The sequence below is a fragment of the Ceratotherium simum genome, chromosome 4 (assembly GCF_057802395.1).
Source record: "Ceratotherium simum simum isolate JZ-2026a chromosome 4, ASM5780239v1, whole genome shotgun sequence".
NCBI classification, from domain to species: Eukaryota; Metazoa; Chordata; class Mammalia; order Perissodactyla; family Rhinocerotidae; genus Ceratotherium; species Ceratotherium simum.
Window position 1 is genome coordinate 47,361,780 of NC_141903.1, and position 27,905 is coordinate 47,389,684.

General features: G+C 41.7%; 1 protein-coding gene across 2 annotated transcripts in view; it reads right to left on the reverse strand.

The window, feature by feature from the left end:
- Window positions 1-25,486, reverse strand: part of LMNB1 (lamin B1) — a 57,558-nt gene extending 32,072 nt beyond the window's left edge. Inside the window, exon 1 of one of the 2 annotated variants that reach the window (XM_004420252.2) lies at window positions 24,774-25,486. In XM_004420252.2, the coding sequence (XP_004420309.1) occupies window positions 24,774-25,132 (359 nt within the window). In that variant the 5' untranslated portion in view covers window positions 25,133-25,486. Of the gene's footprint in view, window positions 1-9,351; window positions 9,420-24,773 lie in introns of those variants that run through there. The other variant, XM_087429858.1, reaches the window with a different exon arrangement.
- Window positions 25,487-27,905: the final 2,419 nt, after the last annotated feature.

Sequence of the window (27,905 nt, forward strand, 5' to 3'; positions counted from 1 at the left end):
TTTCCATTAACAAGGAAGGGTCTCCTCTGGCACAAGCAAAAAGACCAAGATGCTTTTGCACAAACTCAGAAGCTGCAATGGATTAATTTCTGGTGGTAATAAATTCTGCTACTCATTCAATAAGCTGAGTGGTCAACAAATTAGCAACAATCCAATCAGAATCACACAAAACCTAACTGAAATCAGATTAAAATTAGGAAAAATACTAAAGACTGAAATTTAGACCACAGAACCATTTCTTTGAACAAAAGAAATTCACTCACATAAACAGGCACAGGAGTGGAAAGTGGACACTTACAGCTTAAGTCCTAATTAAAAAATGACTTATTGGGAAAAAACCCACCAACGATCCCAACTTTGTTATGTATGCCAGGCCACTGATGTAGATGCTTGGAAATCAGCAGTGAACAAAATATACCAAGTCCTTGCTCTTACGGAAGGTACATTCTAATGAGAGGCACACAGTAAACAAATACATACACAGCAGAGGTTATTAGTACTTTGAAGAAAAATAAATCAGAGTAAGGAGCTAGAGAAGAAAAGGGAGGATGATTATTTTGTATAGTGTGGTCAGAAAGAGACTGATTTTATGCCTGTAATTAAAACCAACAACCATTTTTCACATCAGAAAATCACTGTTCAAACTTAGATTTTATCTAGCAATACAATTATTAGTATCATTAGTATTTCACTACTCCTCTATGGGTTATGTGCAAACCAATCTCATGAGAAAATAGCTTTCTAAAAAACAGTAATCAGTAAGTCAATAATTATCTTGGGGGAGCCTGAAGAGTGCTAAGACATGTGCTGATACAACAGGAAGCAAAATGAGACACGAGCCCTGTTCACAAAGAGATTCCACTCTAACAAGGGAATCAATCAATCATACAAAATTGCCCTAATCAACAAATCACACTTGTCAGCAACTTTCTTGACAAGCTCCAGGAAAGAGAAGAAAGTACATAGGGCTGGAAGAGTACATGATGTAACTTCTGGGTAAAAATGGCACATTAAACACGACTCCATTACCCCTTCCAGAAACTCAACTAAAACAGCAAAGGCACAAATTCACAATGAAAAAAATTGGAAGAGGAATGACAAAATTTTGGAAAGTGAAAGCAGATAGATGAGTGAAAAACAAGCTTAGCCAACCCAAGAGTGCTGAATCCTAAGCCAGACACAGGGATATCCGAGAAGTAACATAATTTATACTGCAGATACTCTTGATAGCACGAGATACCCTGGTACTCTGAACTAAGACTAGTTGAAAATCTATTTACGAAGCAAAGCAGACCCCTAACCCACTCCATGCTCCTGGGCCAATGGCCCCTTATCCACCATGGGAAAAGATGAAAGGTTTACTCTCTGAGGAGAGTAAAGCAGAAATCTCAGACTTGGCAGCCGTCACCTGGCACAGCCAAAGGCAGCAATGTCATACTGAAAAAACAGGAGAATTCAGTGGACTTTTACAGGTGCTGACATCCCCTCTCAACCTCCCACAGCTTACAGTACACAGGGAGGCCAAAGCCCAAGAGGAAAGACTTGAAGACACTGACACTGTGCATTCCCAATGAAATGATCTCACCATTTCACCCACAATGAAGCTCGGTCAAGAAGCCCCACTCATGAATAGAGCTTCCCATCAGATTTTTAAAGCCTCATTCTTTTTTTTTAAATTCTTTTTTTCTTTTTGAAAGAAGACTGGCCCAGAGCTAACATCTGTTACCAATCTTCCTTTTTTTTTTCTTTTTTCTCCCCAAAGCCCCCAGTACATAGTTGTGTATCCTAGTTGTAGGTCCTTCTAGTTCTTCTATGTGGGACACCACCTCAGCATAGCTTGATGAGCCGTGAGTAGGTCCCCGCCCAAGATCCGAACCGGTGAACCCTGGGCCGCCAAAGCCAAACACATGAACTTAACCGTTGTGCCACCGGGCCGGCCTCTACAGCCTCATTCTGAATATAAGGGGACACAGAATAGTCAACACACATTGAGAAAAACTCTCACTGTGGATTGACTCACCAAATGCCCATTCCATCCTCCTAGTTGTGCTTGCCTAAACTGGAAAGCTAGAAAACTACATTTCCCAGAATCTCTTGCAGCTAGGATTCTGGATGCAAATTAGATTCTAAACTAATGAAAGCTTTCATAAGCAATATGAAAGAAGTATCATGGAGGCCAGCTTCCTGGTCCTTGTTGTAATTTTTCTGCTGACGAGCAAGGTCGTTAAAAACCTTAAGTTTTTCTGTCCTTATGTCAATACCACACACATTACTGTAGCTTCGTAGTAAATTTTGAAATCAGGAACTGAGTCCTCCAATTTTGTTCTTTGTCAAGATTGTTTTGGCTATTCTGTGTACCATGCATTTGCATATGAATTTTTAAGTTCAGCTTGTCAATTTCTGCAAAAAAGGCAGCTGTCATATGGATAGAGACTGCACTGAATCTGTAAGTCAATTTTGGGAGAATTGCCATCTTAACAATATTAACTCTTCCAATCCATGAACACGGGATATCTTTGCACTTATTTAAGTCTTTAATTTGTTTCAACATTGTTTTGTAGTTTTCAGTATACAAGTTTTGTACTTCTTCTGTTCAATTTATTCCCAAGTATTTCATTTTCTATGATGCTATTGAAAATGGAGTTTTCTTAATTTCATTTTTGGATTGTTCATTGTTAGTGTATAGAAATACAACTGAGTTTTGTATGTTGCTCTTGTATCCTGAAACCTTGCTGAACTTAAGTTTATTAGCTCTCAAGAGTTTTCTGTTTTTGCTTTTTACAGATTCCTTGGGATTTCATAAGAAATCATGTCATCTGCAAATAGATCGTTTTACTACTTCTTTTCCAATCTGAATGCGTTTTTTTTTAAATTTTTTGTTTATTGCAGTAACATTGGTTTATAACATTGTATAAATTTCAGGTGTACATCATTATACCTCTATTTCTCCATAGATTACATCATGTTCACCACCAAAATACTAATTACAACCCATCACCACACACATGTGCCCAATTATCCCTTTCGCCCTCCTCCCTTCCCCTCTGGTAACCACCAATCCAATCTCTGTCTCTATGTGTTTGTTTATTGTTGTTATTATCTACTACTTAATGAAGGAAATCATACGGTATCTGACCTTCTCCCTCTAACTTATTTCACTTTGCATAATACCCTGAATGTTCATCCATGTTGTCACAAATGCCTGGATTTCATCGTTTCTTATGGCTGAGTAGTATGCCATTGTGTATATATACCACATCTTCTTTATCCATTCGTCCCTTGATGGGCACTTAGGTTGCGTCCAAGTCTTGGCTATTGTGAATAACGCTGCAATGAACACAGGGGTGCATGTATCTTTACGCATTGGTGTTTTCAAGTTCTTTGGATAAATACCCAACAGTGGAATAGCTGATCATATGGTAGTTCTATCCTTGATTTTTTGAGGAATCTCCATACGGTTTTCCATAGTGGCTGCACCAGTTTGCACTCCCACCAGCAGTGTATGAGAGTTCCCTTCTCTCCACATCCTCTCCAACACATGCTGTTTCCTGTCTTGTTAATTATAGCCATTCTGACGGGTGTGAGGTGATATCTCCTTGTATTTTTGATTTGCATTTCCCTGATAGTTAATGATTTTGAACATCTTTTCATGTGTCTGGTGGCCATCTGTATATCTTCTTTGGAGAAATGTCTGTTCAGGACTTTAGCCCATTTTTTAATTGGGTTGGTAGTTTTTTTGTTGTTGAGATGCATCAGTTCTTTATATATTTTGGAGATTAAGCCCTTATCAGATGTATGGTTTGCAAATATCTTCTCCCAATGGTTAGGTTGTCTTTTCCTTTTGTTGATGGTTTCCTTTGCTGTGCAGAAGCTTCTTAGTTTGATGTAGTCCCATTTGTTTATTTTTTCTGTTGTTTCTCTTGCCCAGTCAGACATGGTGCTTGAAAATATGTTGCTAAGACCGATGTCAAAGAGCCTACAGCCTGTGTTTTCTTCTAGAAGTTTCATAGTTTCAGGTCTTACATTCAAGTCTTTAATCCATTTGGAGTTAATTTTTGTGTATGGTGTAAGGTAAGGGTCTACTTTCACTTTTTTCCATGTGGCTGTCCAGTTTTCCCAACACCATTTGTTGAAGAGACTTTCTTTTCTCCATTGTATGTTCTTGGATCCTTTGTCAAAGATTAGCTGTCCATAGATGTGTGGGTTTATTTGTGGGCTTTCGATTCTATTCCATTGATCTGTGTGTCTGTTTTTGTGCCAGTACCATGCTGTTTTGGTTACTATAGCTTTGTAGTATATTTTGAAGTCAGGGAGTGTGATACCTCCAGCTTTGTTCTTTTATCTCAGGATTCCTTTAGCTATTCGGGATCTTTTGTTGTTCCATATAAATTTGAGGATTCTTTGTTCTATTTCTGTGAAAAATGTTGTTGGAACTTTGACAGGGATTGCATTGAATCTATAGATGGCTTTAGGAAGTATGGACATCTTAACTATGTTAATTCTTCCAATCCAAGAGCACGGAATATCTTTCCATTTCTTTGTGTCTTCTTCACTTTCTTTCAGCAATGTTTTATAGTTTTCCGTGTACAGCTCTTTCACCTCTTTGATTAAGTTTATTCCTAGGTATTTTATTCTTTTTGTTGCAATTGTAAATGGGATTGTATTCTTAATTTCTCTTTCTGCTACTTTGTTGTTAGTGTATAGAAATGCAACTGATTTTTGTATGTTGATTTTGTATCCTGCAACTTTACCATATTCGTTTATTACTTCTAAAAGTCTTTTGGTGGATTCTTTAGGGTTTTCTATATATAATATCATGTCATCTGCAAAAAGTGACAGTTTGACTCCTTCCTTTCCAATTTAGATCCCTTTTATTTCTTTCTCTTGCCTGATTGCTCTGGCTAGGACTTCCAGTACTATGTTAAATAAGAGTGGTGACAGTGGGCATCCTTGTCTGGTTCCTGTTCTTAGAGGGACAGCATTCAGTTTTTCACCATTGAGAATGATATTAGCTGTGGGTTTGTCTTATATGGCCTTTATTATGTTGAGGTACTTTCCTTCTATACCCATTTTATTCAGAGTTTTTATCATAAATGGATGCTGTATCTTGTCAAATGCTTTCTCTGCATCTATTGAGATGATCATGTGATTTTTATTCTTCATTTTATTAATGTGGTGTATTACGTTGATTGATTTGCGAATGTTAAACCATCCCTGCATACCTGGAATAAATCCCAATTGATCATGGTGTATCTTTTTAACATATTGTTATATGCGATTTGCTAGTATTTTGTTGAGGATTTTTGCATCAATGTTCATCAGTGATATTGGCCTGTAATTTTCTTTTTTTGTGGTTGTCCTTGTCTGGTTTTGGTATCAGGGTAATGTCGGCTTCGTAAAATGAGTTAGGGAGCTTCTCCCCCTCCTCAATTTTTTGGAAGAGTTTAAGAAGGATAGGTATTAATTCTTCTTTGAATGCTTGGTAGAATTCACCAGGGAGGCCGTCTGGTCCTGGACTTTTATTTTTGGGGAGGTTTGTGATTACTGTTTCGATCTCCTTACTGGTGATTGGTCTATTCAAATTCTCTACTTCTTCTTGATCCAGTTTTGGAAGGTTGTATGATTCTAAGAATTTATCCATTTCTTCCAGATTGTCGAATTGGTTGGCATATAGCTTTTCATAGTATTCTCTTATAATCTTTTGTGTTTCTGAGGTGTCTGTTGTAATTTCTCCTCTTTCATTTCTGATTTTACTTATTTGTGCCTTCTCTCTTTTCTTCTTGGTGAGTCTAGCTAAAGGTTTGTCAATTTTGTTTATCTTTTCAAAGAATCAGCTCTTGGTTTTATTAATTTTTTCTATTGTTTTTTTGGTCTCTATTTCATTTATTTCTGCTCTGATTTTTATTATTTCCCTTCTTCTACTGATTTTGGGCTTTGTTTGTTCTTCTTTTTCCAGTTCCTTTAGGTGCATTGTTAGATTGTTTATTTGAGATTTTTCTTGTTTGTTGAGATATGCCTGTATTGCTATAAACTTCCCTCTTAGAACCGCTTGTGCTGTATCCCATAAATTCTGGCATGTCATATTTTCATTTTCATTTGTCTCCAGGTAATTTTTTATTTCTTCTTTGATTTCTTCGTTGACCCAGTCGTTGTTCAGTAGCATTTTGTTTAATCTCCACTATTTGTGGCTTTTCTGATTTTCTTCCTATAGTTGATTTCTAGTTTCATATTGTTGTGGTCAGAAAAGATGCTTGGTATTATTTGAATCTTCTTAAATTTATGGAGACTTGTTTTGTGGCCTAATATGTGATCAATCCTGGAGAATGTTCCATGTGCATTTGAAAAGAAGGTGTATTCCTCAGTTTTTGGATGGAATGCTCTGTATATATCTACTAGGTCCATCTCTTCTAGTGTGTCATTTAAGGCCAATGTTTCCTTATTGAGCTTCTGTTTGGATGATCTATCCGTTGGTGTAAGTGGAGTGTTACAGTCCCCTACTATTATAGTGCCACTGTCTATTTCTGATTTTATGTCTGTTAATAATTGCTTTATATATTTAGGTGCACCTACATTAGGTGCGTAGATATTTACAAGTGTTATATCCTCTTGTTGGATTGTTCCCTTGATCATTATGTAATGGCCTTCTTTGTATCTTTTTACAGTTTTTGCTTTAAAGTCTATTTTGTCTGATATGAGTACTGCTACCCCAGCTTTCTTTTCATTGCCATTTGTGTGGAGTATCTTTTTCCATCCCTTCACTTTCAGTTTGTGAGTGTCTTTAGGTCTGAAGTGTGTCTCTTGTATGCAGCATATATATGGGTCTTGTTTTTTTATCCAATCAGCCACCCTATGCCTTTTAATTGGAGCATTTAGTCCATTGACGTTTAAAGTAGCTGTTGATAAGTATATACTTACTGCCATTTTTTAACTTTTTTTTTTCTTCTCAGTGTTTAGTAGTCCTTCTCTGTTCCTTTCTTCTTCTATACAGAATTGACGGTCTCTTTAGTTTGACCTCTGTCGGAAAGCTGTACTCTTTAACTCCCCTCCTCCCTCCTTTTATGTTTTTGATATCATATCTAACGTTTTTGTGCATTTGTATCCATTACGTTCTTATCATGGAAATAAATAATTTTTCCTATTTGTTGTCTTCTCTTTTCCCCTTAAATCAGTCCCTTTAACATTTCTTGTAGCACTGGTTTCTTGGTGACAAACTCCTTTAATTTTTGCTTGTCTGGGAAATTTTTGATCTCTCTTTCCATTTTGAATGATAACCTTGCTGGGTAGAGTATTCTTGGCTGTATGTTTTTTCCTTTTAGCACTTTAAATATATCGTGCCACTCTCTTCTAGCCTGTAAGGTTTCTGCTGAGAAGTTAGCTGATAGCCTTATGGGGTTTCCTTTGTATGTAACTTGACTTTCTCTTGCGGCTTTTAGGATTCTCTCTTTATCTTTAATTCTGGACATTTTGATTATGATATGTCTTGGTGTGGGCCTCTTTGGGTTTATCTTGTTTGCGGCTCTCTGTGCTTCCTGTACCTGGATGTCTGTTTCCTTCCTTAGGCTAGGGAAGTTTTCATCTATTATTTCTTGAAATAGCTTCTCTGCCCCTTTGTCTCGCTCTTCTCCTTCCGGGACAGCTATAACACGGATGTTAGTGCGCTTGATGTTGTCCCAGAGGTCCCTTAGACTGTCCTCACTCTTTTTAATTCTTTTCTCTTTTACCTGTTCAGCTTGGGTAATTTCTTCTAGTCTTTCGTCCAGCTCACAGATCCGTTCTTCTGTATCCTCTACTCTGCTTTTGAGTCCCTCTAGTGAATTTTTCATTTCCAGTATTGTATTCTCCATTTCTGTTTGGTTCTTTTTTATATCTTCCATTTCTTTGTTGACATTCTCAATGAGTTCATCTATTCTTCTCCCCAGACCAGTGAGCATCCTTAACACTCTTAGTTTGAACTGTCAGGTAGGTTGCTCATTTCTGTTTCACTTAGTTCCTTTTCTGGGGTTTTGTCCTGTTCCCTTACTTGGAATGTATTCCTTTGCCTCCTCATTTTGCCTCTTTCCCTGTGCTTGTGTCTACGTATTAGGTAGGTCAGCTACGTCTCCTGCTTTTGGATAGGTGACCTTATGTAAGTGATGGCTTAGGAGGCCTGCAGTGTGCTTTCCTCAGTTCTCAATGTTCCAGGGGTGACTCCTATGTGGGCTACGTGTGTCCTTCTGTTGTGGCCTGTTTGCTCTCCCTGTAGACGCCAAGGGAGGCGGAGTTATGCTCCTGGCCAGCTGTTGTAATGCTCAGCTGCTTGTAGTTGTTGTGGGCCCTTCAGTCTCTTTATCAGGTGTGGGGAGCCCCAGCACAGTTGGCTACAAGTTCTAATACCACATTTGTGTTGCAGTATTTCTTTAAAGTGAGTCGGCCCCCAGCGTGGCAGGTTGTTAGGCTCAGGGCCTTACAATTGCTATAAGCCTCCAGCCTATTAGGTCTCTTGTCAGCTCTCTGAGGATTGCAGCTGGGTGGGGCTGGCCTCAGGCACAGGATCACCCAATTGTTTCAGGCTTTGGAAGGTGGGGCACACCCCCTATGTGGGTCTTTGAGAAGCACAATCTTCTGCAGCTGACAAGCCCTGCCGCCCACAGATCCACACACAGTCAACACAGTCCTGCCCCGTGTGTGTGCCCCGACCTCCTGATGTGGACCCCGTCTCTCCACAGCAGGAGCCCTACACACTCCGCCACCACCCCACACTCTCCACCCACTCCTTGTGCACGCCCTGCCCCGCTAAAGTCAGCTCAGTTGCCAGGCTGCAGAGAATCCAGTCACCAATCTATGCAGGCCCACAAGTTGCCTGAGGGCTTGTTGTTGGGTGGGGCCAGTCTCTAGGGTGGGCTGCCTGCCCTGGCTGAGCTGGATTACATCAGTGCTCTAGTGGGTGGGGCAGACCTGGGCTAGCAGGCCTCAGGGAAAACTCCAATGGCGTCTGTGTCAGCACACCCACACCAGGCCATCAGGCCACAACAATGGCCGCCGCCAATGTCCCAGTCCCTGGAGAGGTCTCACCTCCCACCGAGATGCACCCAGGGCCCACTAGGTGAGTCTCTTTTCACCAAAGCACTGTGCACCTTTCTTTCTGGTGATTTTAGGATGCTTTCTGAAATGGGTGAGTTTGTGCACGGGCCCTTTAAGAGCCGGTTTTAGTTTCTTTGGGAACCAGCTTTTCTGGGGGTGCTCCCCAATGCTTTAGTAGCAGGCAAAGTCAGATATTATGCCACTCGTCTCGATTGTGCTGGGTCCACAAAATGCCCCCAGTGGGGGCACTTCCCGGCTCAGGGCCCCGCGCCTCCAGGGAGGGTTGCGTACCTGTGAGCTGCTCCCCGCGGCCGTGAAGCTGGCGGCTTGTGAAGGCGGCGTTTTTCCTCTCCAGAAGGGAGTTTCTGCCTCTTCCACCTCAAGTAGGATTGTCTGTTGTTGCAGGAGTTCCTCTTATCCAGTTTTCAGTTCTGTCTCAGGGGTAATTTTTCCACGAATAGTTGTAAATTGGGTGTGTCCGCGGGAGGAGGTGAGTTCAGAGTCTGCTTACGGCCCCATCTTGACTTCCCCCTCTATAACATCTTTCCCAACCTGAATGCTTTTTATTCTTTTTCTTGCCTAACTGCCCTGGCTACAACTTTCACTATAATACTGAATATAAATGGTAAGAGTGGGCATCCTTATCTTGTTCCTGATCTTAGGAAGAAAGCTGCGGCATTTCTCATTGGCTGGGCTATTGCCAGGTGGGAAAAAAATTTCTCTTCAGTAGTAAAGTAGTTTTACTTGCTGTCGAAGATGCAAGGCATTTCTCATCAGCTAGGCTATTCCCAGGTGGGAAAAAAATTTTCCTTCAGCAGTTACGAGGATGATATTTTTATTAGAGGTTTGGGATCATTTCCAAACAACCTCCTGGCTCTTTTCATATGGATCTCTAGAATGCCCATACAATTGCAGTCCATTGTTTTAAATCCTTGTTTTTATTTTCTAATTCATCTCAATTCAACTCAGCAGCTATTCAGCAAGCACTAGGGGCAAGGTGTACAAACACGATAATGCATTGGCCTTTGCCCTCAAGGAACTTAAGATAATATGGTATTTATTGTGCTGGGTGCTCAGTCCCAATTCAGAGAACTCCATCAAACCTCCAACCTATCAAGTTTACTTATGCATTTATTTGTTCATTTGTTTAGTTAAAAAATAAACAAATTTTTTTTGTTTTTACCATTAAGTATGGTAATTAAGTATTAAGTCTTTACCATTAAGTACGATGTTAGCTATAAGTTGCCAACTTAAAAGGCAAATTAGCTGGTTATGTTATCCTCAAAACAAGCTTATTTGGAAATAGCCAAAAGAATTGCAATTCAGAATGTGCATGCTAGGGCAAACCACAGGCAAATCCAGAAAAGAAAGGAGGAGAACTTGCTTTTATAGAGAAAAGGGGGGAGTACGGAAGAGCTGTTCTAAATGAAAGTACGTTGGGGGGAAGTAACAGTTCAAGGTGGCAACAGCTTCTCATTGGCTGAGCTGTGGCACTTCTCACTGGCTGGGCTATTGCCAGATGGGAAAGAAATTTTCCTTCAGTAGTAAAGTAGTTTTACTTCCTGTGAAGATGCAAGTGCGTCTCTTCCTGTTTGGAGTAACTGATGAAGTAGGATAAGGTGTGAGAGCTCCCCCTACAGGCCTTCTCAACTCCAATTTAGTGAAGGTTTCTCTTATTAATTTCTACAAGGTTTCTCATAGATATCCTTTATCAGGTTAAGAAGTTCCCTTTTATCACTCATTTGAATATTTTTATCATGAAACAGTAGTATACTTTGTCAAATGTTTTTTCTATAGCTAAGATGATCATATAGTTTTTGTGCTTCATTCTATTAATATGGGATATTACATTGTTGACTTTCATAGACTGAACCAACCTTGCATTCCCAGGATAAATCCCACTTGGTGATGGTGTATACTCCTTTTACATGTTGGTGGGCTTGGTTTGCTAGTATTTTCTTGGGAATTTTTACACCTGTATTCGTAAGTGATATTGGTCTGTGAAGTTTTTCTGGTCTGTGAAGTTTTTTCTGCAAGTGTTCCAATGTCCATTCTCTAGTTTGCTGAGTGTCATGAGGCAGTTGTTCACACAGCAATAGCAGTGGCAGCTTCCTGGTCCTGACGAATTGAAGCTATAAGCTGCTTTTTTAAATTCAGTGGTTCCGGTGGCGGCCTCGAACATAACAGCTCCCAAACAAGGTCAGTTCTATGGTGTTCTAGGCATCATTACTGCTCCTCTAGTCCTTCTAATAATTTATTCTAAGCACTTACATCCCATATTGTTTTCCTTTCTGCTTATAATATCTAGTTGTTTCCATTTCCTGCACTGACAGATACAAAGACTTAAACAAATAGAAAAAGAAATTAACTGGGAGCAAACAGGAACTATGAAGGAAAATAAAGACTTCTGAAAAGATAAACTACTGCATCCATGAAATTTAAACAAGATCAGGATGCCATTAAGAAACATCAAAAGAATACAAAGAAGCTGTTAGAAATTTAAAATACGATAGCAAAAATTGGAAGGTAAAATTGAGAACATCTAGTAGTGAAAAAAAAAACTTAAGAAAACTAAAGGATCAATTCAATAGGTCCAACATTTGAATAACAGGAGTCTCAGAAAGTAATAAAAGAGGAGAAAATCATCAATAAAATAATTTAAGCAAGTTTCCAAGTACTGAAGAATTTTCCAGACTGAAAAATTCCCACCAAATGACCAACACAATGGATGAAAGGAGACCCACATCAAGGAACATCCTTGTGAAATTTCAGAACTGGACCAAAAAGAAGATGCTACAAGCTTTTTTAATTTTTCACTCATTAGTCCTTCTTAGCAACAACAAAAGCTAGAAAACTATAGAGTATGCCTTCAAAATCCTGAGAAAATAGTCTTTACAACTTAGAATTCTATGCCCAAACTATCAATGCTTATGCAATGCAGCCAGACTAGAGAAAAGCAAAAGGCTCCAAACGATATTTCTTTAATAAGATAAAACTAATAGAAAACCTCGTGATTCCAAATGATTTGATGTTTTTAACAACTGGTATCGAGTCATTCTATATAATTAGAAAAAACTAAGTAAGGAGGAAAAAATAGTATTTTCACAAGCAATCAAAAGGTGGTGTGGGGAAGAAAAACTAATCATAATACACTATTCAGTTGTGCTGGGGATTATGTTCATATAGTACAGGCATTTCTGCTATAACACAACATATGTGTTCCTGAAACCTCTTGAATTCTGCACACATTTAAAATAACAGAGCTGGGCCGGCCCGGTGGCTTAGCGGTTAAGTGCGTACGCTCCGCTACTGGCAGCCCAGGTTTGGATCCCAGGCACGCACCAAGGCACCGCTTCTCTGGCCATGCTGAGGCCGCATACAGCAACTAGAAGGATGTGCAGCTATGACATACAACTATCTACTGGGGCTTTGGGGGAAAAAAAAAAGGAGGAGGATTGGCAATAGTTGTTAGCTCAGAGCCGGTCTTCCTCAGCAAAAAAAAAAAAAAAAAAAAGAGGATTAGCATGGATGTTAGCTCAGGGCTGATCTTCCTCACTAAAATAAAATAAATTAAAATTAAATTAAATTAAAATTAAAATTAAATAAAATAACAGAGCAAATGGGAAAAGTAAGGTTGGAACAAACCACTCAAAACCTATGCAGCTTTGTAACCAGAGCACCAGCAATAACATAAATAATTAGTACCTCAGGGGATGACATGGACAAACCAGGCAGTCAGTTTAGAGTGGCTAAAGTTGCCTCAAGAGATGCTTAAAAATGCACAACAACAGAGTGGCCCTGCTAGCTTAGAGGAATTGAGACAATAGAGACAATAGGGACAGAAGCAGAGCTCAGAACACACACTGGCTACAAGAGCACCTTTCTGGGGCAGGGAATCCTGGGTGCAGGCACTCACTTTTAATCCTCTTAAAATAGAGTTGCAAGTGGAGCTGAAGGCTTTCTTTCCCTTTCAACTCTACTCTGGATATTCTGGCTCCCCTTTACTAGGAAAAGTCATATATAAACCAATACAACTTCCGATTATAATAATGTAACTTCTCTATTTACCAGTCACATATGAGCTAACTGGTGTTACAGAACACACTGAATACCTTAAATACCAAAAACTGATCTAACCTGATCTAAACTAAAATGTAATGTATGACTATTGGAAGAATAAGGGGAAAAAAGTGCTATGAAGAATAGAATAAAAACTAAATTGCTCATCTTTCATAGCACAATGTCAATAATGTCATTTAGACACAAAGATAAATATCAAAGGAGCAGTGAAAATAGTTGAAGGTAATCTTTTTCATTAGAAGCCTTGGAGAACTCTGAGTCCTTAAATAATGTACACATACACATTGCTGAAGAGTTATAGGTTCGGTTTTTTTTTCAAGGCTATTATTAGAACATCTGACAGTCAGGGAAGACTTCCCAAGGAAATGAACAGAGTGGAGTTCTGAGGGATGAGGAAGAGTTAACCCAATGATGGGAGAAGTTCAGACAAAGGAAACCACATGCAAAGGCCCTCTTAAGAGGGAGCATGGTAAATGGGACTGAATAAAGAACTTCATGGTTAGAGAGGAGAGAGCAAGACCAACTGTGGTGTGAGACGAAGCCGCAGAGTCAGACAGGAGCCAGCTCATGCAGGGAGGAACTTTTAGGTAGGATGACCATTATGTCCCAGTTTGCCCGGGACAATTTCCATTTATGTCAGTTGTCCCAACATAATTATTAATAGCAACTTCTTTCATGCACAAAAGTATCCCTGTTTGGATGCTAAATTATATGGTCACTCTACTACCAGGTAATATTGAGGATTTTAGTCTTTTGTTTTTTTTTTTATAAATTTTTTAAAATAATTTTATTTATTTTTCCCCCAAAGCCCCACTAGACAGTTGTATGTCACAGTTGCACATCCCTCCAGCTGCTGTATGTGGGACACGGCCTCAGCATGGCCGGAAAAGCAGTGCGTCGGTGAGCGCCCGGGATCCGAACCCGGGCCGCCAGCAGCGGAGCGCGCAAACTTAACCGCTAAGCCACTGGGCCGGCCCGAGGGTTTTAGTCTTTATTCTAGTAGCTACTAAAGTGTTTTAAGCAAAGGGGGTGAAGTGATCACATTTTTTTACAGTAGAATCTTAGAGGGATAAGTGTTCTGGTCCCCTACCTAATGTTTCATTATATAAACATCAAGCGAGAATCTACTTTAAATCAATCCTTAAGAATGTCTCCTTCCCCCAGAGCTAACATTCTTATACAAGTGATCTAAACCCATGATCTCCTTCTCCCCATTCCTTCCTTAATTATGGTCAACGGCTTCGACTCCACTGCCCTTCCTTCACTAGCATTAGGCACTCCTCAGAGTCAACAATAATTTCCCTGGCACCAAAGTCAATGGATACCTTGTAGGCCTTACCAAACAAAAACCACTAGCGTTTCCTGGTAAATCTCCTTGTTGCATGACTCAACTCTTGTCCCACCCCTCTAGCTATTACTTATCTCCACTGTAGGTTTTCCTTCCTCTACCTAGTCCTCATATGTAGATGTTTTCCATGTCTCTGACTCTACCTCTCTTCTCTCTACCCACAAATATCACCTATGCTCCTAAAACTGCATCTCCAATCCAAGTCCCTCTTCAGAGCTCCAGAGTACTCCAAATGGTCAGCTGACATCTCCTCCTGGAAGTCCAACAAACAGCACTCACTCACTACCACCACTAATTCACCACTAACCGTTGAGTAGGGTCCTCCAAACCTGTTCCTTCCCCATCAGCCTCCGTTAAGAGCAACAGTATCTCCCCAGGCATGGAAGCCAAGTCACCCTAGACTCTGTTCTCCCTAATCTCCCATACTCAGAATCTCTTAAATCCACCTTCTGTCCTTTCCCGCTGCCTCCTCAGTCCAGGGGCCACCTCATTACTCAAGTGCACTTACTAGTGTTTTTACCTCTACTTCTTTTTTTCCTCCACAGCATACCAGACTGATCATATCACTCTTCCACCTGAAATTCTTGAGGCTCCTCATTACCTAAAATCCAACCCTCCCCCACCACATATATATACACATATATATGTGGCTTTAGTTAGATGAACTATTTGCCATTCGGAACGACACCCTCTCCTAACGTTTTCCATTTAGAAGCCAACTCCTACTCACCTCCCAACACTCAGCTCAGACTTCACGGCCTCCCCAATTCTCCTGGGATGACTTTCAGAACTTCACAAGGCTCCTAGTCTGCCTTAGGTGGTAGTCTTTTCCTCCACAGCACCATGTGGACACCGCTATCATAGTGCTTATTACATTGTATTAGTGTAATGCATTTACAGTATCACAATACTGTAGTGTTTGTTTTCTGTCTTCTCCACTGGACTGTAACACTTGATAACACTTGATAACAGGGACTGAGTGTCCCATATCTCTCTATTCCCAGCATTTGGTTCAAGGCCTGGCACACAGTTCCACAATGTGTGCTGTTCCACAAATGTGTGTTGAATAAAGAACAAAAAGAACTTTTCTGTCATGAGTATTAAAGACTTATTTAGAGATATTAATTTCTTTTAAAATTATTATTAAGGCATAGAGTAAAGTAGGAAAGTAGCTTTCTAAGAATTAAGAAAAGATAGGGGCCGGCCTGGTGGTGCAGCAGGTAAGTGTGCACACTCCACTTCAGCGGCCCAGTGTTCACAGGTTCAGATCCCGGGCGTGGACTGATGCACCCCTTACCCCTTGTCAAGCCATGCTGTGACCGCGTCCCATATAAAGTAGAGAAAGATGGGCATGGATGTTAGCTCAGGGCTGATCTTCCTCACAAAATTAAAAAAAAGAAGAAAAGATAAAAGAGGTCTCTTTCAGTAATTCATCTTCACCTTTTCCATTATTAGCAAATGAAGCCCTCAGTAGTTCAAATAGCTGCTTCAATTACTGCACCCTCCTGACAAATCCAAAATTACCTCCCTAGCGGCTATGAACTGTCATGTGAAAAACACACACCAGGTACTATTTCCAAAAGTAGCACCCAAACAGACCTGAAAATCAACTGTCCTGTGTAAGACTTCAAGTCCCAAGCACAGATGACAGTACTCTGTGAGCCTGCTTCAGGTTGGTAAACTCAACTAACGTCTGCAACAAGGATTAAATAAAGTGATACATGCAAAAACCCTACGACAATGCTAGAAAACAGAGCTAGCTAGATCTATTCTAGCTCCACCATTTATCTGCTAAGTAATCCCAGGCAAAATACTTAACTACTCTGAGCCTCAAGTTTCCACACTCATCAACAGGGTTATCATAAGGCTTAAAAGACATTGTCTGTCAAGCAACTAGCATTGTGCCTGGCAAACACAATAAGCACAAAACAAACATTAGCTCTTTTTGTCCTGCATCTTGCACAAGTATTTTAATCTCTCTAGGTCTTGATTTCTGTAACTACAAAATGAGTTGATTAGATCAGATGATCCAAGACCCCTTCTAGAAGTAAAAGTGCTATAATTCTATCTATGATCAATAAATCTAAATGCAGTGAAGGTAAAAAATTACACTTAAAAAGGACCATGTAAATAGATTAGCTAAGAAAAGCCTCACTTAACATCTAGGCTTACAACAAAAATATCAGCAGAAACCTAAGATTATGACCCGAAATTCGATCTCTTTACTCCTTTATGCTAGCAATATGAGAATAACAATAAAAATGATCAAGAACCCAAAAGAACCTCCAGAAATTTAAATTCCTCCACCAGAAAACGGACACTCATGTGCTGCTGATGGCATCAAAACTTGGCACAATTGGGGGCAAGCCCGGCAGTATAGTGGTTAGGTTCGCACACTCCACTTCAGTGGCCCAGGGTTTGCAGGTTTGAATCCGGGCCTCAGACTGACGCATTGCTCATCAAGCCATGCTGTGGCAGCGTCCCACATACAAAATAGAAGAAGATGGGCACACATGTTAGCTCAGGGCCAATATTCCTCAGCAAAAAGAGGAAGATTGGCAACAGATGTTAGCTCAAGGCCAATATTCCTCACCAAAAAAAAAAAAAAAAAAAAAATTTGGCAAAATTGTAATTACTTTATCCAGTGGTTAACATTTAACCAATAAATTAGTTAACATTTAGCCAATAAATTTGTTAACATTTAACCATTAAGTTAACTAGAGAAAAAAACCTGATATTGTCAATAAGAGAGAAGAGGATAATTATGGCCCTCTATGGCCTCTGACAAACTGGGTGGATACAGTCACTGCAAAACCCACCATCCTTGGTCACAGCAAACTAAGTGGCCAATAAAGGTTACTGATGAATCTTCAAAACGTGTTAAATGATGGTATAGTACATTTACTGATGTGTAAAGATGTTCACAAAACAGTGTTGCATGAAAAAAGTTACACATCAATATTTATCATGAATCCATTTTTTGTTAATAATATGGATATGGAGAGAAAAATTTTAGAGCTCGCATTTCTGGGACATGGAACTAAGTGTGATTTTCATTTTCTTCTTAGTGTTTATCTATATTTTCTAGTTTTCCATAATGAGCATATATTTCTGTGTAACAAAATTTATTTTCAAAAATTCCCCAAATATAACAGCCAAAACCCAACACCCTCATCACAGAGGTACACTGGAAAAAAAAGGAGTTAGAACTCTTGATTAGGATTCCAGAATTGGGAACTTCAGTTAGACAGGGTCCCATCACCCAACTGACACTTGAGGTTCATTCTCACTATGTGTGCATGAAATAGACCTACACCGCTGATATAAAAGTCTAAAGATCTCTAACTCAGACACATCAGAGGTGACGTCACCTGGACAAATGAAAGAACAAACACAGACTGTGCAAAGGAAAAAGAAAGACTCAGCAGCATATTTTTACAGTGCTTTATCTTTTACTTTGTGTGTTTACTTCCTTGAATCTGGGTATCCAAAAAATTACCTAGTCTAATCCCCAGGTTAAATAAACAACTCCAAAAGATATCTTGCTCTACCTAACATCGTTTGAAAGCATGGGAAGGAAGTGTCATGACAATTTAATTACTTAGGACTTACTTCCTATTCCTAGACTAATTCTAGGGGTTTCATCCTTCCAGTTCTTCCCCTGAAAATTAAAGTAATATTTAACATGAAGTTTTATAGCTCTTATATTAAAGCCAGGGTGTTATTCTACCAAGGCAAAATCGGGACATAAAAAATGAAAGACCTAAGTAATAACACAGGATGAAGGTTTTTGTTTTTCAATTAATCATCTTACATACAGAAAACTCCCTAAAGCAGATTATCATTTATTATTTTAGGTTTGAAAACAGAAAAATATGAATGTTAAAACAACCCTGCAGATGTTGTTTAGCCTATGCACATTTCCTAAGTTTTATTCTATCAATGACCAAAATATGTAGAAAGCCAACAGAGTAAATGTATAGTAAGACCAAATATATAGTAAATCCCTGCCCCTTCTTCACTAAGAAAGTAATAGAAAAGAAAAAGAGTTTATAATATTTACATTTCAGTATGCTTCCTAATTTCTTCAAATTACTAATTTGGATAAAATTCATCCATTACTATGAGACAAGTAAGTGACAGGCTAGAAGAACGTCTAAGTTTCTTAATTCTTTCTGAGATGCAGAAAACTACCCCTTACTCCTTATCCCAGTTATACAGATGAGGAAATGAAGGCTCAAAGAGTTAAGTATCTGCCCCAACTCACAAAAAGTAGGAAGCTGCAACTTCATGCAGTGCTTTGGCTCAATACTACCCTATCTAAGGCTTTTGTGATGGACAGTGTCCCAATTATACTTGCTACAGTACATCAGCAACTGTATGCATTTTTTAATGAAAACACACAAATCCAAATTTTCCATTAGAAGTTCCTTACTAATGTACCAACAAAACAAACTCAGAGGAATGCTGTTTTCCTCAAAGGAATATACTACGTAGGCTTGATCCCTCAACCTCAAACCCATCCTCCTCAAAGCAACGATGCCTGGGGACAGAGGTAGGAAGTCTACAAATCTTCAGGTCCATATGTACCACAAAAAAAAAAAAAAAAAAAAAAATCAACATTATACTTTATTATGTTTGGAGAAAAAAATCTTTTATTTTCATAAGATAAATTATATTAAAAAAAGGAGCACCATTTCTTTCTTTTTTTGTGTGAGGAAGATCAGCCCTGAGCTAACATCCATGCGAATCCTCCTCTTTTTGCTAAGGAAGACTGGCCCTGGGCTAACATCTGTGCTCATCTTCCTCCACTTTATACGGGACAACGCCACAGCATGGCCTGACAAGCCGTGCGTGCCCAGGATCCCTACCTGGACCGCCAGCAGCAGAGTGCATGCACTTAACTGCTACGCCACGGGGGCGGCCCCAGCATTTCTTTTTAAAAGATACGAAATTCTCCTTTAAACAACAAAATTTTTATATAATATCTCAAAGGATTAACTTGAAAACATTGGTTTTGAGGCCTAACATCTATAAGACATTAAAATGTGTTTCTTGGGACATCCTTATAAAATTTTTTTTTAAATGAAGGGACAAGTAAATTGGCTTGCTCAGCATCTCAAACGATCCTACAGCATCCAATATATAAAGTTATATACCAGTGAGCCCCCATCGCCATTTGCCTAATTCATAATTCTCAAAAAGAGAAACTTAGTTTAGAATTAATTTTGCAGCTTCTCAAGCTTTAATATCTACTATAAACGAAAGAAGGAATAAAAGACAACTTCCAGAATATGAGTCAAGTGAACTTAGTAAGAAACAGTCAATTTAAAAACACAAATCCATATAATGCACTTCCAGAGTTCTAAAACTTAAAATTTTCATTAATTCATTTGGTGACAAAACCTGACCTGAATGGATGTGAATCTAGTTCCAGTTGTCTTTCTCTATTATTGTGACTCTTACTATCCTTCCCTGCAGAAGTATTTGTTTCATGATGGAGTGCTACCCTAGACCCCACTGGGGGTGTCATATACAGTATGTGCATCTTATTACCTTCTTAAAATTGGAATTGCTTTCATTCCCAAAATACCTCTTGGCCTTAACGGGTTTTACATAAAAGATTATGGACTTGTATCACTGAAGAAAAAAGAAACGTATGCATTCACAAAATTAGTTACTAAAAGATTGATGAACATACTTAATTATCTCTTATACCCAGTTTTCCCACATAATTAGTTAACAGTGAAATTCTGAATTAAGTCAATTTTTCTTTACTTTTAAACAAGTGTTGACTGATGGCATTCAGCATCATTTTTGGAAATTGTTCCCCAAAAATGCTTCCAATGAAATATAATTCTGCTTGGACTGAATTGGAATAACTGTATCTTAGATCTGAGATCTGTTTTCCTGGGATCCAGAGACCACCCGCATGGAAGCTGTTGTCAGATTCTCTCTAGCAGGACCAAGTATCTCCATGAATTCTTCTGTCTTTGAGGTATGTTGTGTGCTGAGGAACCAAAAAGGGATGAAGTAATTTTGGAATGTATAATTCTCTCAAGACTGTTTTCTTAATCTAAATCCACCTAAATGATAGAATAATTACAAAGACTCTGGCTCCAAACGAATTAAATACAGAAAATTATTTTTAAGCAAATAAAAGACTTAAATGAACCCAGACAATACGACATTTCTTCCTTTTCATCTTACAAATTATTCTTCAATTATTGCTCAAAATTAACTGATTCCAAGATGATGGCTTACTATGCACAGGCATTAGCGTCCCCACTAGACCCTAATAAAAAGGCAGTAAAGTATATGATATAAAATAAACCCATAGCACCAAAGTGAACAGGAAAGGGATCATTAATGGACATTTCAAAAAGTTTCTAGAAGAAATGTAGGTACAAGTACACATCACAGAACATGCACACAGGGACTGTAGGGGAAAGTGAAGTACTTAAAATGGAGGGATCAACTCATGGAACAGCTTTGCACCTGGCCCTCCTCAGCACCCCTTAGCTTAACTGCAGGCTCTCCAACAAGTTGACCAATAGCATATCCCATTCATATATAAAGAGGTCCTAGTTTGTTCTTCCGTTCAGAAAAGCGGGTGAGGAGCTATGTGAACAATAACAGCAGTAACACTCAACCATTACCTAGTTCTTCACTGGTAAACGTAGACAACCAAGGATCATCATGCATGTGACAAAAATCAATGGCAAGAAAAAAACCAAGGCAACCAAAAAGAACAAGTGACCAAAGAGGAAAAATAGATAACCCAATTAACAGAAAAGAATTTTAAAAAGAAAACCCTAAATATTATCCCCAAACAGATTAAAGAAAATAATACATCCTTAAAATAGGAACAAGCTGAATAAGAGAAATATCTGTGCAAAAAGATTTCTTAGAATTAAAAGCATCATTTCTGCCTTTAAAGTCACTATTGAGTTGGAAGAAGAGTGAAAGTAATTTCCCAAAATGAAATAAAAAATGAGAGAAAACAGGGTCGGCCTCATGGCTTAGCGGTTGAGTGCGCGCGCTCTGCTGCTGGTGGCCCGGGGTTTGGATCCTGGGGGCGCGCCGACGCGCTGCTTTTCTGGCCATGCTGAGGCTGTGTCCCACATGGAGCAACTGGAAGGAGGTGCAGCTATGACATACAACTATCTGCTGGGGCTTTGGGGGAAAAATAATAAACAAATAAATAAATAAATAATAAATAAATTTAAAAAAAAATGAGAGAAAACAAGAGACCAAAGGATTCAACATTCCAACTAGGAAAAACAAAGAAAATGGAGCACAGAAAAAGTATGGAATAAGGAAAGTTTCCCAGAGCTAAACGAAGATCAAGTCTTTAAACTGAAAGGATACACTTATAACAGCGAGGACATGTGACAGAATAGCCATACCTAGACCTATCACCACGCAACTTCCGAAAACCAGGATAAAAGAGAATCCCAAAAGCTTTCAGAGAGGAAAAACAAAAGCAATTACCAAAATAAAATAACTGTGACTGGCATTAGACAGTGGATGCTGTCTGAGAAACAGCACTCAGAACTTTCCAAGTTCTGAGAAAAAATGTTAAACCAGTATTTTATACCTAGCCCAACTATCAATCAAGCATGAGACAAAACAAAGTTATATTCAGACACACAGAACTCAGAAAGTTTACATCCTACCATCTTTTCTGAATAAATTACTTAAGGATATTCTCCAACAAAATGAGGGAAGAAACCAAGAAAAGGAAAATATGTGATCCAGCAGGAAACTGGGCCCAAATTAGGCAAAATTCTAGGATGTCAGCTGTGCAGCATGTCTTAAGAGCAGAGAGTTCCAGGGTAAAAAGTAGTCTTATGTAATAGATATCAAGAGTCTGAAAATAATGCTGAAGACAAATTTTTCTTTAGTCAAAAAGGAAAATGAAAGGCTATTTAGGGACAAAATTGTGTAAGGGAAGTCAGAGTTGAAATATGAAACAAAGTAAAACGTGGCATGTTTTGAACAACTGATGGCATGTTAGAAAAAAAAGAAAATACATCTAATCCTGACAATAGGAATATACTACAGATCTGAAAAATATATAATCCCAGGACAATACTTGACATCTCAGAGAATATTATTTTCAATTATCAACCCCTCAGACACGCCTTCCTTAACCACACTATTCCTTCATCTTGCTTTATTTTTATTCCCCTAGCATCTGTTATTACCTAACATTATATCACATACATTATTTCATTGACTTTAATACACACATTCTTCTCACTTTAATCCTACTGAAACCAGCATGCATTGTACAATCCACACACAGCATTTTACAATTACAGTCAGCCAGGTGGCAGTCTTGTTACTGTGTGAAAAACCTTCAGCAGATACTTTTCAGAAAGATTATAAAAGCATATGCATCAAAATGCCTCAGATTAGACAAAATAACGATATTTATTTGCTTGCTACTGCACTCTCAGAAACAAAAGAGCAGTAATTTTTTTCTTTAAATCTCTGTATCCTCCACACAGAACAGTGACTGGCACGTAACAGATGATCAGTATCACATTTTAACATCTGAAACCAGGATGGGTCCAACAGGACGGGTCCTACATAGATGGTCCTGATTGTATTTTCTTCTTAATGGTACACATAATAATGGCGAGTCACACAAGCAATGGCATCAAAGATCTGAAGAAATTCAGTACCAAAAAATTTGGAGGAAGGTGGAGACAGTAGTGTGAGTGAATGGACCCATTTCAAAAGCTGACTCCAAAGGCTGGTAAATTCAAGAAACAGAAATATAAACTTAGAGTTACGGAACTAAATACCCAAAAAAGTAAAAACAAAAAGGGGTAAATGTGATTGCCTCCTGGAAAGAGGCAGGAGACTGTTTCCATTTTTCATTATAAGCCAGTTTATACTATTTTATTTTTACCAAGTGCGCATACCTTTTTATGAACCGTTTTTCAAATACTTAATAAGAGGGGGAAGTAGAGATTCACACATCCAAAAGCAGAGACTGAGACAGGGACATTCACACGGATACAGACAGACAGACATTCAGGGGCAAAGTCAGAATCAAGCATCTCCAAAAATTTCAATTGGCAATGGGGACGGAGACCGTGAATTCTGGCGCAAATTTAGCAAATCTCTAAAGTGCGACATCAACGCTAGTTGCCTACTGACGACAATTATGCCATTTCGCTCATCAGCAAGTCAAAGTACGACCAGCAAAGGCTTGCAAGTTTACCCTTGCGCCCTGGACTGAAAACTCAGACCCCCTTAGGTAGAGTAATTACAAGCTCTCCCTCGCCCCAACACTCGACAGTTCCACAACACTGTTTCACCTGCCCTGGCCTGTCAGCAAAATGACAGACATGGGGACTGCGCATAGTCTCTCCATTAACCGAAAGACCGACTATACTACCGGGGTGCAAAAGCTGGGGGAGGGGACTGCTGCCTGGGGATAAGGGGTCCGCGGATCGGAGAACGGTGGTTACGACGTGCAAAACGCCAGCTTGCGAGTTCCACGCACAGAAGCATCCAAGGGCCCGCGCCAGCCTCCGCAGAAAGGACACCTCTCCCCTGAGAAAGCTAACGAGTTCAAAAACCTAACTTGCCCTGGGCCGGCAGAGGCGCGCAGTTCAGACCCCGCCCCTCCCTCCCCGCCCAAGGCAGGCGCAGAACGATCGCAAAATGTCACAGGGCCAAGACTGAGCGCGCCAAAGCGGGACCCACCCCCGGGAGACCGGGACGCTGGAGACAGGTCCCTCCCCTTCCTCCCTCCGCCCGCGCAGAGCTCATTCATTCTTGAGGCGGGCAGCCGGTGCTCCCGGGCCGGCCATCCCGCACCGCAAACCCATCAGACGCTTTGTCTCGCGCCGGGCCGGAAACCAAGGCGTGCATCTGAGCGCGCGCCCGGGCGCCACCTCCCCGCACCTGGGGCCCAGGGGCCTCCGCGCCAGAGAACCCTTCTGGACCTGGGGGTCCGAGGCCCGAAGCCAGGCGCCCCTCCTTGAGGGCCCTAGGCGTGCGCTTCGCCCGGTCCTGATAGCTATCCAGGATCGGAAAATGTGCATCCCGGTCCCATCATCACAACTCGAGCCCCCTCTGCGACCCCTGCCCCCGCTAAAAACACACCAGATTCTTTCTCCTTCCCAGAGACGGAAAGCCTGTCCCTTCCGAAGGGCGTGGGCAGCCTGGCCATCACTCTACCTCCCCGGGGTGCTCGAGGCCGCCCCGCGCTAGGCCCCCAGTCCCTCGCGGGAGCTAACGCGGCGGCCAGGCGAACACTCACTTGAGGAGCAGCTGGTCGTGCTCGGCCTTGAACTTGCCCAGCTCGATCTGCAGCTTGGCGCGCTCGCGGGCCGTGTCGTCGAGCGCGCGTCGCGCGTCGGCCAGCTCCGTCTCGTAGAGCGCCTTGAGGCCGGTGAGCTCGCGGCCGCGCACCTCCTCGCGCTCCGTCACCTGCAGCTGCAGCGCGCTGTTCTCCGTCTCCAGGCTGCGCACCTTGTCGATGTACACGGCCAGCCGGTCGTTGAGCTCGCGCAGCTCCTCCTTCTCCTGCAGCCGCGACAGCCGCGTGGGGCTCAGCGGCGTGGCGGGGCCGCCGGCGCGGCTGCCCGTCCGCGGCGGCACGGGGGTCGCGGTCGCCATGGCGGGCGGCGGGGCGATCGGCGGGGAGAGAGGAGCGGGGAGGCTGCGGGCAGCTCCGGGACACGGACGGGCTGCAGGGAGCGAAGCCGGGACCGAAGGGACCAACCGGCGACCCGCGCTCGCGGAGAGGCCGGCGTGGGGAAGGGAGAAGCACCTGGGATGGCGGGAGGGGGGTACAGCACAAAGAGCAAAGGGGAGGACTACGAATCAATCAATCGTAAAATGCCCTTTGTAAGGAAACACGCACACACACACTCACACACTCAGGAAGGTATGGGGCGAGGGCGACCGGGAGGGCCGAGCAGGGTGCGCGCGCCGCCGCCGCCGCCGAGTCTCCCGCCCGCAGCACTTTGTTTCCTCTCAGGCGGCGCGCAGCGGCGGGCGGGGGGAGGAGGGCGGCGAGGGGCGGGCTGGAGGCGAGCCGCGGGGGGCGGCGGTGGCGCGAGCCCGGGAGCTGCGCTTCCCAACATGGCCGGCGCGCGCCCGTACCCCCACGTGACCGCCGCCGGCCAATGGGGAGCCGGCGGCGCGCTCCTGCCGCTCGGGGGCCGGGCCTGTAAATTCAAACTCTGGCCCTCGGGCAACCGTCGGCCTGGCGCGCCGGGCTGGGCGTGGCGGGGGCAGGACTGAGGGCGGCGGGGAGGGGCGCCTGGGGCTGCTCTTCCGATAGTGCCGGGCTCACAGCCGGCCCTGCCCTCCCACCACCGCGCGGGCACCCCTGGAGGGGCTGGGCCCGCGGGTGGCGGGAAGGAGCGCGGAGGTTTCCGGGGCGGGTCCGCGCCGCCGCCCACACCCGGCGCTTCAGGGAAATTCAAATGTAAACGTCCCCAACAGCCACAAGCAAACCCGGAGAGGCCGGGACGATCGCGGGCGTTGAAACTTTATCCCCGCCCTGCGGAGGGGGCTCAGAAATGGCCTGGCGGCCCGGCCACTGTGAGTTACGAAATGGGCGGGGGTGTCCCAGGTTCAAAATCCGCTGCGTGTTGGTTCCAAGTGCAAGCCTTTCTTTTTCTCTCCCATGGAAAACAGTGTTATCAAAACACCTCCTCCCGGTCAAATTGATACAGTACGCGTGTCTTGAAGCCGACGGATAAAGACCCCAGAAAACCCAGAAGCCCCGACTTTAAATCATTTGCTACCAGTGCTGACGGGCGGTCCCAGATCCGTTTATTTCTTAACAATTTAGACATTTATAAAATCAAAACCACCTCACAAGTGATATGGTTAGCATGTGACCGAGTAAATAGCACGAGCTGTTAATTGTCTTGCTTTACTAAAATCTGAGGCATCAAAATCTAAACTTGTGAAGATTTAAGTAGAAATGACTTTTGCTTTAAAAAGGGATCCCCTAGAATGTAATTGACAAGTAGTTCTAATAGAATGTCCATTAATCCCTTTGAAAAGTTTTTAATTTAGGCTAAGGTTCATTGGAATTTACTAGTGCCCTGAAATTGGGCTTTTCGTGAATTATCCGTTCACGCAGCCGCTCTGTGGTGTGGGAACTAGATGATTTCCATTTGAAAATAGATGAATTTCCTTAAGGCGGCCCAGCAGGTGACAGGCCTGCGTTTGAACCCCAGCGCCTTCAGTTGACTCCAGAGCCTCGCCCTTAACTATACCCTAGAAGGGCAGCTCACAACCTACTAGGAACGCACCTGTAGAGTAATTCCAGGTTAGTTACCTTAATAATGGCAGAAATGCAGACCAGGATGTTCTTTAAATATATCAAGTCACGTATGTAAGAATTAGTGAGTTAGTGAAGGGCACCGGGCTGTATCATCCTCCATGAATTTCTGGGCACTCTATGCGTGATGATACTCTCCTCATTAATGTTCCATTTCCCGCCGTTATCTAAAATACCTCCTTCCCAGGCCAGCCCGTGGCTTAGCGGTTAAGTGCCCGCGCTCCGCTACTGGCGGCCCGGTTGAGATCCCCAGGCGCGCACTGACGCACCACTTGTCCAGCCATGCTGGGGCCTCGCGTCCCACATACAGCAACTAGAAGGATGTGCAACTATGACATGCAACTATCTATTGGGGCTTTGGGGGAGAAAAAAAGGAGAAGGATTGGCAATAGATGTTAGCTCAGAGCTGGTCTTCCTCAGCAAAAAGAGGAGGATTAGCATGGATGTTAGCTCAGGGCTGATCTTCCTCACAAAAAAATAAACTTTTAAAAAAAAAAAGATCATAAAAAAATAAAATACCTCCTTCCTTAACCTTGTTGAGAGTTAAAGAGTTGAAAAGCTTCTATTTTGAAGTTGGTGTTAGGGGTTTATAAGTAAGTATTCAGATAATTTTAATAACTTAAAAGGATCCTGAAAATCCAAATTACTGGTGAAGAAATGAGGCCTAAAGAAGGTGAGTGCTGGGTCCAAGGTGGTGGAATCAGGGCTGGGATGTGAATCCGCTTTCCTTGAGGCCCTTTCTGCTACACTGGTGGTTTGGTTTTCATTCCGTACTCCCCTTTACCTCAGACTTAAAAGGGTATTTGGAAATTTTATTTTTAAATTATTTTCTATTTTTGAAGTTTTAAGACTGTATGTGAAGTGATTTCAGGCGTGATCTCTACTATTCTCAACCCCAGGAAGCTTTCTCTTGAGAGAATCCTTCAATCTCGGATTCTTCTAGGAGACTCAGATTATATCCTATTATCCGAAACAACAAATACATTGGAATCGGACAGTTGAGGATTTGCTATTGAGAGCTGTGTAACTTTATGGAAGTCATTCCTTGGTTTCCTCATAGGAAAATGGGGATGATTCCTACCTTGCAGG